This window comes from Leguminivora glycinivorella, chromosome 6 (assembly GCF_023078275.1).
Source record: "Leguminivora glycinivorella isolate SPB_JAAS2020 chromosome 6, LegGlyc_1.1, whole genome shotgun sequence".
In the NCBI taxonomy this organism is placed as follows: domain Eukaryota; kingdom Metazoa; phylum Arthropoda; class Insecta; order Lepidoptera; family Tortricidae; genus Leguminivora; species Leguminivora glycinivorella.
In genome coordinates, this window is record NC_062976.1 from 13,650,880 (window position 1) to 13,663,224 (window position 12,345).

Below are 12,345 nucleotides of genomic sequence, written 5' to 3' on the forward strand. Positions count from 1 at the left end.
GTAAAATGTATTTATTGGTTATAATACATTATTTGAAATAAACCGCCGTTTATTTTCTTAGAAGTAGCTATAATATTGGTGGTAAACTCTAATTATACTTAAATATTCTACGAATTCCGAATCATTAATATGAAATAACGTACCAGCCTTTGGTATTTCATATCATGATTCAGTAATTTATTGACATGGTAATCGACATATCAGTAATCAAAACTTAAAGATACGATCGGTGTCTGCGTTTGTACGAGTAGCGTCGTCGACGCATGGGTCATTCGTCGGAGCGGCCGAACCGCAGGTGGCCGTAGTCGTCGAAGGAGTCCTCGCCGCGCTCGGAGCGCACGGCGTACTCTCGGTACAGCCTCGGCCGGAACTCGTCATCTTCGTCTATCGCGAGCTCGCGGCCATGTTTGCCGTCGCAGCACGTCGACAGCGTCGCCAGACCCACGCTCAGCGCCAGCGCTACGAGTGTTGAGAGCCGCATTTTATATGTCTAGAAGTTCAAAAGACAGTATTATTTTAGGCTCTGTATATTTAGTCTAGAGCCAATTTGGCCACAAGTCGTCTCCTTCACGATTTTCGTCGACATCTCTTCTAAATACCTAAAACAGGTATGGATATGTTCCTCGTTCTCTCCAGATTACGAATTGACCTGTTTTAGTTTAAGGAGGGGGGACGGGTCGAGAAAAAGGGGGGGAAAGATGGCGACCGACCATCATAGATATTTATTCACATCTCGAGTCCTATGGCACCAATCTGTTCGTGCGAGGTGTCATTTGAAAGCTTATTAAACCTACTTTAATTGTTTTCAAATAACTATGCTCATAAAAGTAACGGTTTAGGAAACTTAACCATACTTAACCATATTTGTAATTACTTGGTTATATAATATCATACACCAATAAAACTTATGTTATTAGAAAGCGCACGAAATTCCGCGTAAATCTCATAGTAACATCAATTCCGGAAAAGTTGTTGTTTATTGATTAAGAACCATTTTTTACCAGTAGGTACTTGTGTGACATGGTCTATAAAACACATATTTTCAAATATTTTCTAAACAGCTACCTTTATGACTATAGTTATTTATAAAAAAATATAGTAGGTTTAATTAGCTTTGAAACGATAGCTCTCGCATATACGGATTCGTAAAATAGGACCTCTAAAATATTGAATACTTTACTACGGTCAGCGCCCATTTCTGCGACCGGGCAGAGTGACTTCTGCTAAACCAAATTCGTAATTACATGGTTATATATTATCATATACCAATGAAACTTAAATTTTTAGAAAGAGCATGAATAGACGCAAAAATTTTATAAGAACATCAATTGCGGTAAAGTTATTGTTTATTGAGTTAGACGCATTTTTTCTAGTACTTGTGCAATTCATGCGCGATAAAAAAACACATATTTTCAAATATTTCGTAAACGGTTATTTTTAAGAGTATAGTTATTTAAAAACAATTAAAGTAGGTTTAATAAGCTTTCAAACGACACCTTGCACGAACAGATTGGTGCCATAGGACTCGAGATGTGAATAAATATCTATGATGGTCGGCCGCCATCTTTCTCCCCCCTTTTTCTCAACCCGTCCCCCCCTTCTTAAACTAAAACAGGTCAATTCGTAATCTGGAGATAACGAGGAACACATCCATACCTGTTTTAGGTATTTAGAAGAGATGTCGACGACTTTTTGTAAAATAGGTCGTTTGGTCCCTGACTAATTGTAGTACAGCACAATACTCACAGGTAGCTAGGGTATCTAACACGAAGTTTCGGACGAGAAATGAGACACACAGTACTTAGAGGGGATAAATGGGTCTAATGGTAATATTACAGACACATTATGATGGTATATAGTATCAAAGTTATTAATCTACGTCCACATTCACAGCGTTAAGCGACCCCCGAGCAAAGTGATACTCCAGATGCCCTGCCGGCGTAGCCGAATGGCAATTGTCTACGCCAGACGCCGACAGATATGCAGTCTGGCTCTGTCGCACCAATGCGCAAGAGCGATAGAGATAGATAGCTACGAAACAGATATTATCATGAGCCTTTGTGCATTTGGGCACGCACATTCGCACAACCTTCTCACTCACGCTTACGTAGGGAGTCTGAACCTACTGGGCGTTAACATAAGGCATACCTATTACCTATAGTATACACAGATTTTGAAATGGACTCAGAATCATCAAGTCCAAAATCGTAGAAGAGTCACGTTAAACTCACTCACCTGATTCTCCGGAAACGGTGAAAACAAAATAAGGGCCCAGAGAAGCAACAGGCGGTTTTATACGAGCCTAAATGGCTAGGAAAATAACTCCCCCTTCTTTAATATTCCCCTCGCAATGAGGCCGCTCTGTAGTCTGCACAAGCAGCGTAATAAGAATTGACACATTGCAATTAGGTATTCTTGGCAGCAAAGAGCCAATTATTGGTTTGAAGTGGTTTTAACGTCAATAAGTGAATTTGTTCGTCCATTAAAAAATATTTTCCTAGGGAAAATAATAAAAGCCTCAGTAATACTGAGCCTCGGAGAAGCCTCGGGTAAATACTAGCTTTAATTTACCATCTGGTTAAGTACCTGTACACACACTATACAGTACACAAAAATACGTACTTTACGAGTAGACTGTAAATACCTAGGTTTAAAGGTCTTCTATATGGTCTGGATCAAAAATGTGTGGACCATTGTGGGAAACTTATTAGAGAAAACATAAGAGAAAAGGTGTTCAAACATGGTTCAAGGATTCAATCAAATACAAACTGGATATTCATACTCTGCTCTAAGCACACGCAGAGTGGTCTTTGTAGTAGCGGTGAAAAAATCAAAAAATAAAGCTGCGAAAAGTTACCTGTACATAGACAACTTCCATTTCGCGCTTTTTTTAACCGTCGCCTCATATCTCAAGAAGGACGGTTATCAAGTCGTCTGTATGTTTTTTTTTTTTTTATTTTTTTTTTTATGTTTGTTCCTCGATATCTCCGTCGTTACTAGACCGATTTTGAAATTTTTTTTTTGATTGAATGTATATGCATACAGATTGGTCCCATTTTTCTCAGAACCCAGTTCTGATGATGGGATCCTGGAGAAATCGAGGGAACTCCTCAAATCTGAAAGGCATACATATGGTTATTTTTGTGTTTTTAAAGGAACAGCATGCATTTAGGTACGGAACAGTGACATTTGGTGCAGTGGAACTGCTGATGATGGCCAGAACGGAACTCTTCAAATCTGAACGGCACGCTTATAGTGACTTTGGTATTTTTATACGAACAGCATGCACTTTCGTCCAGAACAGTGACATTTGGTGCAGTGGAATTTCTGATGATGGTCAGAACCGAACTCCTCAAATCTGAACGGCACGCTTCTAGTGACTTTGGTATTTTTATAAGAACAGCATGCACTTTCATCCAGAACAGTGACATTTGGTGCAGTGGAACTGCTGATGATGGCCAGAACCAAACTCCTCAAATCTGAACGGCACGCTTATAGTGACTTTGCCATTTTTATAAGAACAGCATGCACTTTCGTCCAGAACAGTGACATTTGGTGCAGTGGAATTTCTGATGATGGTCAGAACCGAACTCCTCAAATCTGAACGGCACGCTTATAGTGACTGTGGTATTTTTATAAGAACAGCATGCACTTTCGTCCAGAACAGTGACATTTGGTGCAGTGGAACTGCTGATTATGGCCAGAACCAAACTCCTCAAACCTGAACGGCACACTCATAGTGACTTTGGTATTTTTGTAAGAAAAGCATGCATTTAAGTTCAGAACAGTGACATTTATTTAGTTATGTTTGTTAAGCATAAGTTTTGAAGTCAAAGTTTGTCAAGCTTCGATTTCTTATAATATAATAGGATAGGGGAAATATTGCAAAGAGGCCAGGTCAGAAGTACTCGAAACCGACGAGCGTGTATGAGAAATGTTATGAAAGTGTGTGAAGCGAAAGTGGTTTGTCAGGATCGTAGTAAATGGAAATCCGTGATCTCTGCCTACCCCTCTGGGAAACAGGCGTGATTGTATGTATGTATGTATGTATGTATAATAGGATTCATGAGGAATTGAGGAAACTCCTCAAACCTTAACGTTATACGTATATTCATTTGTGTTGCCATCTAATAATTAAAGCATTAAAAGCAGTTGAAAAAATACTTACACATTTCTACATAATCCAACATTCGCAAGTAGCTTTCACCAGAACCCGAAAGGCGACGGTTTTTTTTTCTTAAAAATTATTCTACTGGCAAGTTGCCAACTGTGAAACAAAAAAAAAGGCGCGAGGTCAGATTGCCCGATATTACACCATCATAGAAATCTGATCATCAGACAAGATGCTGTACTTTTTCTTCACTTTGAAGAAAAAGGGAGGCATATCAGCCTTAGTGCGACCTAAGTAATTGGAACCTAAGTAATTATTTTTACATTATTATGACGGTTAAAATTCGCAGAATATTAACACATTTTTTATTTATTTCGCGGAACAGGTACCTAAGTGTTACGAACACGTTAGATCAATTTGACAATGAATGACGCCTTTATATAAAAATAAAAAATCAACTTTTGCCGCCACTTTTATGACACAAAAACTTATTTTTAATAAAAAGTAATTATATTCAATTGGTCATTAGTCATTATAAAAATGGTGTTAAACAACACGGAATTTGAGACATTTGAACAGCAGTTCCTGGAACTTGTTGCTGAGTTTGAATCTATTAGTGTAAGAACGTTTATTTACACTTTGTAAGTAGTAAGACATTTTTATACTTAACCAATAATTCGAAGTTTGCCCTGGGGATCCTGGCGTTTCTTGTATTATTTTAATATTAACCATATACTTACCTGGTTAATATTAAAATAATGCCTTAAGGCGGCTATGAATTGATATAAATTATAAACCTTAAGGCACTACCTTTAGTCTAGCCTCAGCCAACGGAGGGCTAAGCTAAGTTTCTTTTCTTTAGGTAACATCTTAGTTTCTTTAGATATCTCTGTTTACGTCATCAACTGATCTGATTAGGTGTCAGAAAAGCACTTGCGCGAAACAGTCCAAACAGAGTCGACGCGGGCGGAGGCGGCGGAGGCAGCTCGTGACGCCGCCGATCGCGCCGCGGCCGAGGCGAGGCACGGCGCCGCCGCTGCCACCGCGGGCGCCGCCCACGCCGCCGCCGCGCTCGCCAAGGCTCAAGAGGAACTCGCTAATGTTAAAACGCAAATGGAAATACAAGTAAGTTAAGGCTGTAGAGTAGGTACTGTTTGATAAGTTACAGATAAACCATCTAATCTACCCTTAGTATCTAACCGTCGGCCCTGTGACGTCAAACACCAAAGGCTAGTTTTGAAATGTAAATCCATTGTCCAGTAAGCAACATCCTACTAAATAGTTAAAAACTTATAGGCGTATTCTGATTTTAAATATTCGATCTGGATTAGATACGACAATTTGGACACTAACAGATTGGCATAATCAAAATCGAATATTTAATTATAAACCGAATATTCCCGACTGATGCCCGACTATAAACAGAATATACGTACATAGTGGTACATAGATTGACAATATTGACATTCACCACAACGAAGACCAACGCTCGCTTGGTTTGTATTGTCATTAATCAAAGTCGCGCTTTATGAATAAGGCACGCCACAGACAGTCTTAAAAATTCATAATCTTAAAAAAAACTTGTATGCAATCTGTCAGTTCAATCTGAAAATTCTGTCAGTTTGAACTGACAGGTGCATACAAATCTTTAAGATTATGAATTTTTAAGACTGTCTGTGGCGTGCCTAATAAGATGATGAAATTTAATCGCTCCTAATCAGGAACTCATTTACATATCGGTTTTTGGTTACATATCAAAACAAAGTTGAAATAATACGATACTAGAAACGGAACTGTCCAAATCAAATCTACCGAACCGTAGCAAAGTGCTGCAACCGAGGACACCACCCACACTTATACTCACATTCAAGGAACATGCTAATGTTAAATACTTACGAATGAATATGATATAACGGTGGGTGTGGGTGGATAGCCTAATAGATTTAGATAAGTTGAACCTGGTAGAACTTATACTTAACAGTTTTACAGCGGCTGCTTAATTCTAGGTAAGATGTATATGTAGGCACTTATAGCTTTGAGAAAGTTTCAAGATGCGAATAATACAAACCTATGGTATTAGCGCATCAAATAACACTTCCGATGAAGCAAAAAGGGAAGATGTGTCTATTCTCGTACATACAAAATTTATATAAACATTTCTGAGCACGAAGGTTTATCTATTAGATATGTATTTAGAAAAGTTATTCAGGATGCCAGATGCTATTGGTGCGTGGTTTCAGCCTCTACTATTGATGCTGACTGTACCGTCTGTACCTACTTATTAACTTTTTAACGCGAAAGATGGTATAAACGCAAGTAACACAACCATTAATCTTGTATTATCATTTACGTACTCTCAGCAGCAAAAGTGCATGGAGAAATTATGAACGAATTCATTGATAAATTCGCCATGCACTTCTGCAGCTGATCGTACCTACCTTCTCGTATGGCTGATACCAAAGCGTAATGTGAAATGGTTAACAAGGATCGGCAGCGCACTCTCTTCGAAGAACGTTGCGCCGACTTGTCTCGTCAACTAAGCAGTGTGGAGCGAGAAGTGCAACAGCTGCGGCCGCTGCAGGCCGCGCACGGTGCGCTGCAGCGTCAGTACTCCGAGCTGCAGGACCGCGTGCGGCTCGCCAACGACGACGCTCGGAGGTATGACGTCACTGGCTATCTTGGCAAGAGACAATGAGTCACTAAGTATATGGTCTCTTGTAGGGTGTTGCATATTTTATCAAAGTTAAAAAGTGCTATGTCTCACCCCCTCAAATTGTTCTCTGGTACTAAAAAGTTATTGTAATTTTTTTTTAGAATTTTTCGATAAATTTTAGAGGTCGCTACTACACAATGAAAATTTTTATTTTTCATACAAAATGATTTCTTTAATATATTTTTTTTTTCGTTTTTTCTGTCTAAAACAATGTTTTAAGGTATTTAAAGCAATTTTTAAGGATATTTGATATTAAGAATAATTTCGTTTGATTTTTAATAATTTTTATTCCTGTACTGTTAGTACAAGACAATAAAATCCACTAAAATAAGTGTTTAAAACACCTAAAACACGAATTTTATGCATAAAAAAAAAGCTGTAATGTTATATCAAATTTTAGGTACATGAATACAATGATTCGTCATAAAGTATCATAAAAAAAACGAAAAAAAATAATAAAAAAATCATTTTGTATGAAGAATCAAAAATTTCAACGTGTGGTAAGCGACCCCTAAAATGTAACGAAAAATTCTGAAAAAAAATTACAATGAAATTTTTTGTACCAGAGAACAATTTGAGGGGGTGAGACATATAACATTTTAACTTTGATAAAATATGCAACACCCTAGTCTCTTGCCTAGCTGGGTAGAACAGTTTTTTTTTTGATGTTTCATGTACTTAGCTGCATTTATTAAAATTACTGTTTAGGTACATTATTATTTTTTATATGAATCATGGCTTACAGGAAATAAACACTAGCCTTGATACAATCGAATAAACAGCGTGTATTGGAATCGACTTGCGATATTACCATTGGCGGTCAATTATCATTATATTATCAATCCTCTTTAATGTATTGTAGGGACAATATACAAAAAATAAAAAGGCCGTAGAACTGGTTTTGATCGTCTGGACGAAAAGCAGTTCTAATTCACCACATATTCAAACCGGTTTATATAATAAAATAAAAATATGGATATAAATAGGGTAGCAATTTTGCAGCGTCAAATGTCACTGACCTTTCAACCTTACTTTAGTAAACTTAGTTCGAGAACATTGGATCCGATCCCATTTGACAAAATGTAGGCCACGTCTATAAAATCGAGATATTTTATAATGTACATTTTTAAATAAATGTATAATGTTGATACAGCGAGGCGTCTCGGCTTGAGAGCGAGCTCCGAAGAGTAGAGCGGTGCGCAAGCGGCGGCGCCGAGATTCGCGAGCGCGCGCGACTTGCCGCCGCCGCGCACGCGCGGGAGCGCCGCCGAGCTGCAGCTGAGTTGCACCATACCGCTAGCGAGCTGAGGAGAGCCAACAGTAAGAATTTTGGATTGATTCAGCGATAGCAGGACGCTTGAATTCAGTTCAGTAGGGCAGTGTGCAAGGGGTGCTAAGGCTGAGATACGAGAGGGGGCGCGCGACTTGTATTGCCACTACTGCGAGTAGGGATATTATGTATTAGGTACTCGGATTGTCTTTAGTCCTGTCACCTTCATTAGATACGTACGTGCATGCGTGCCTACGTCTTGTATTTAGTTATGTATGTAGCATAACTAAATATGAGACGTAGGCGCGCACGCCATAAATTAGACATCAACGCAAACATGCTCATGGTGCACATGGTGAACATGGTGCTAATCGCCCTATTTCCTTCCAGCTGAAATAACTCGCCTCAACACACTAGTAGCAGAGCTCCAAGCCCGTTTATCAGCAACCAATCTAACGGATTACTCTAAAGCGGCAGTGGACCCCGACAAGGAAGCCCTGAGCGTGGCGAAGGCCGCGCTGGAGGCGGAGCGCGCCGGGTCGGCGCGGCTGGAGCGCGCGCTGGCCGCGGCGCTAGCCGACAACGCCGTACTCGCCGCGAGCCTGCATGCTAGGGATAATTCGCACGCTAATGAGGATCGACAACCGCCAAGTTCTTTGCCAAAGGAGGAAGATACTAAAATATCGCCTATTGATTCTTTCTTGGCAGATTAATCATTGCGTTTATTCATTATTTTCATATTTCAATATGTTGGTAATAAACTGTCAATATTTTATCGTTTAATTTGCTGACCGCGGCGTTGTCGGCCAGGACAACGCCGTCCTCGCCGCGAGCCTGCATGCTAGGGATAATTCGCACGCTAATGTGGATCGACAACCGCCAAGTTCTTTGCCAAAGGACGAGGATACAAAAATATCGCCAATTGACTCTTTCTTGGCAGATTAATGGTTGCAATATGTAATAGGTACTTATTTACTTAATAAGATTCATATTTAAAAGGATTGTTATGGTTGTTATGTGATGGTAATAAACTTTGGTAATAAACACTTTTAAACATTTCTGAGTATCATTAAATTGGCTATATTAAATTAAAAAAAAATATTATACAACCACATTATTAGAGACGACTGAAAGTAATTTTCTTTAACCGCAAAGTTGTTAAATGTCTTACCGAGACCCTTTTTGGGCTGGCATCGGATCTGAAGCTGCAGGCGTCTGTAGGCTTCGGTGACTACTTACCAGCAGGCAAGATGTATGCTTCGTTACCATCAACGTAGAAGTGGTATTATATGTACCTAATGTAAAGTGTAACTATAGTTATTTGTTATACAAGGGGGAAAAGTTGTATTTTAACGCCGAGTGTGGAATTGAAAAACGAGCAAGAGAAAGGATTCTATAGTTGAACCACGAGCGAAGCGAGTGGTTCGAGAATAGAATCCTGAACTTGCGAGTTTTTTAACACACGAGAAGTAAAATACATTTGCACCCGAGTGTAACACAAAACTTTTCCCCTCACTATAGCGAGGAAACTACAACGCAAAAAATGCGTTTATCACTGCTTCCAGTAGTTCCACAGGTGGTAAATCATCTTTATTACTAGATTCACTTACTTTTATCAATTTTGAAAGCAGTTAATTTGACTTTATTCAAGGTCAAATTACTTTACCCACTAGTGGATAAAATGCGTTTTTACCGCTGGTATTAAAGGACAAAACACGTGTTTCCGAGCTAGTGAGGGGAAAAGTCTTTTTTTGTTCAGTTTAGTTAAGTATAAGAATTTCAGGAAGCTACCTAAAGTAACCTATCTATCAACGCCGACTGTACTAATTAGAAAATGAAATTATGCTTGCAAAAACTAAAGACACGAGTTCTAAATTCTAATTAAGAGCTTGGGAATATAGTTTTGGCATATAATTAACCGGGCAACTAAAATATTAAACGGGAAGTTAAGTCGGGCATACAATAATATAATTTGGCTGTGTTTTAATATTGTGGCGACAAAAAAAATATATGAGCCTCAAATATTAAGCATCATTATTATTGAAAAAACGGCAGCAAATTTCAAGCGACAAAAATATTTCCGAGGAACATTAAACAATACTTTGGCGACTAAAATAATAATTGGCACCTAGTATTGTAAAGCGTAAGATTTTTAATATTTGTAGTCATATAGATGTTAGCACCTAAATAATTATACTTAGCTCATCGTTTAAAGTAGTATTTAAAATGCGGAGGCAACTAAAAAAATTAATTGGGAAGTAGGTTTTTTAAAACACATATAAAATCGTTTCTTTATGAAAACGGATTGAAAGGTAGCTACGTACCGATGGTCTCATCGGAAGATCAGCGCTGGAAGTCACCAGCAACACGCTGAGGTGAGGCCATTTCGTGGCACTTCATTCCTTTCTGTCTTGTTGTTATTATGTGTATTTTGTCTTGCCTGTATTTATTCGTGAAAAATGTTTATTCTACTCTATTCAAACATCGTATTTGCGACCCGTAAACCACGAGTAGTATTTAAATATCTCTATAAGGGAACGCGTACCAAATCATTTTATAATAAGTACGCAGCAAAAAGGAGTGTATAAGCTTCTAATGGGTCGGTAACGCGCATATGATACCCCTTGAATTGCAGGTGCCCATAGATTACGGTGACCACTGTCCATCAGGCTGATCGTATGCTTGTTTGCCAGTTTGGTATTTAAAAACATTACCATGATAATCGTATAGTATAATATTACAAGAACAGAATTATTTACTGCTAGCAAAAAAGTGGGTTAGGGTTTGGTTATTTTTTTAGTAGAATATAAGTCCTACCAAATTTTGCTATGGCATGATTCTTAGATACTTTGTATAAACAAAACAACGATAGCAAAAAGGAAATGAAATACAGTCCCAGAGGCACCGTTAGGTACGACGACGAGCGAAGCGAGGAGGAGTGTTAGGTATCTTGCATCCCCAACACACATGACTCGCTATCAAAACAGAAATAGGAAAAAGATGGATAACTTTTTACCGCCTAAATATTATGCAAAGAAAAATCTACGGAAGTACTCTTAATTTAGAAAATTATTTTGCTCATGAACATCATGCCAGCATAAGATTCGATATTTTAAAATCTGCGGAACGATTTATGCCAAAGCATATTCTGAGTAAGGTTTTCTTGCCAAAAAAATGAATCTTTCAGAGTGATGTTAAGACTGCGTAAGGCCGGCCTTAGATTCGATAGAGTAAACGTAATGAAAAGTTAAATTAATTGTATAGAGACGAAGTTGCCAGCACTCCCAAACACCTAATTTCTTACCCATAAGTATAATATTTTGTCGACCATTATATTTTATAAGAATCCTTTTTTTTTTATTAAAATGAAAGCTCAGGTGAAGAGTGCCGATGTATAAATTTTAAATGTACTTTTTATGTTAATTTGCTATATAAATATTTTAAAAGAACTGTATATTTTATATTAATAGAGAGCCGTTTTCCTATTAAACTGTATCTCTTAAATTGTTTCCAATATAATAATTCAGTTGCCAAATAAATAGTTGGTACTCGCGTCTGAATAAACCGTAGCCGTAATGACATTAAAATGATACCTCATATTTAAATAATTTGAGGCCACATTTTAGTCGCCAAACTATTATTTTTGATACCCATTTCTATGGTTATTTAGTCGCCCGGTTAAATACGTGCCTATAGTTTTTACCTCATATATTGATTACGCAAATGCGTACGTAGTTAATGAATCGAAAGTAAGAAAAAAACTATCTCTCGGGTCGCACATCATTAGGTACATATAAACAGACGCTATATCTCATAACATAGCTGTACGCAAGAAGCTATCAACACTAAGAAGTATAGATACAAAGTCTTTTATATTCCAAACGGGTTTTTCGTCAATTCTCGCATGTCCCATGCAAGTCTGTAAACACGCAACACATGTCAACCTACTTTGTGTACCTTTGTATTTAAGATGTTTTTATTATGGTGTGAAAATATCAGTTTAACGTTAAAACTAGCGTAGTGCGTTTTCTCCACCTGTTAATGATATTACAGTTATTCTGTATATAGACACGCTAAGTGGGATAAGCGTATGAATGCAGCGGCCGGTCATTGAGCAGCTTTGAGGTAAAACATGTTCCTAGGAATGCGAGCCGCTTGCAGCGCCGATTGTCTATATTCACGCGGGCCACTCGAGACTGCATAATAAGTGGGACGTACGACTAATTAATAAGGAATCCTCTATTATCTCAT

General features: G+C 38.2%; 2 protein-coding genes across 3 annotated transcripts; one reads left to right on the plus strand and one right to left on the minus strand.

The window, feature by feature from the left end:
• Positions 1-182: 182 nt before the first annotated feature.
• On the minus strand, positions 183-9,362 carry LOC125227287. 2 transcript variants are annotated; one of them, XM_048131560.1, is made up of 2 exons: positions 9,266-9,362; positions 183-490 (listed from the first exon to the last, which is right to left on the minus strand). In XM_048131560.1, exon 2 carries the CDS (start codon positions 479-481, stop codon positions 269-271), a length of 213 nt encoding a protein of 70 aa, XP_047987517.1. In that variant the 5' UTR covers positions 482-490; positions 9,266-9,362; the 3' UTR covers positions 183-268. The 2 variants fall into 2 exon arrangements, with proteins under 2 accessions (XP_047987517.1, XP_047987518.1); XM_048131561.1 differs by lacking the exon at positions 9,266-9,362 and adding an exon at positions 2,645-2,883.
• Positions 4,652-9,144, plus strand: LOC125227021 (uncharacterized abhydrolase domain-containing protein DDB_G0269086-like). Its single transcript, XM_048131212.1, has 5 exons — positions 4,652-4,729; positions 5,030-5,236; positions 6,597-6,769; positions 7,978-8,144; positions 8,485-9,144. The coding sequence occupies exons 1-5, from the start codon at positions 4,652-4,654 to the stop codon at positions 8,805-8,807; spliced, it is 948 nt and encodes a 315-aa protein (XP_047987169.1). The 3' UTR covers positions 8,808-9,144.
• Positions 9,363-12,345: the final 2,983 nt, after the last annotated feature.

Bases quoted from the DNA above. Each gene is read 5' to 3' on its own strand.
- LOC125227287 (XM_048131560.1), bottom strand. From the start codon at position 481: ATGCGGCTCTCAACACTCGTAGCGCTGGCGCTGAGCGTGGGTCTGGCG.
- LOC125227021 (XM_048131212.1), top strand. From the start codon at position 4,652: ATGGTGTTAAACAACACGGAATTTGAGACATTTGAACAGCAGTTCCTG. The intron at 5,237-6,596 runs GTAAGTTAAGGC...ATGGTTAACAAG, and splicing joins AAACGCAAATGGAAATACAA to GATCGGCAGCGCACTCTCTT. The intron at 6,770-7,977 runs GTATGACGTCAC...ATGTTGATACAG, and splicing joins GCCAACGACGACGCTCGGAG to CGAGGCGTCTCGGCTTGAGA.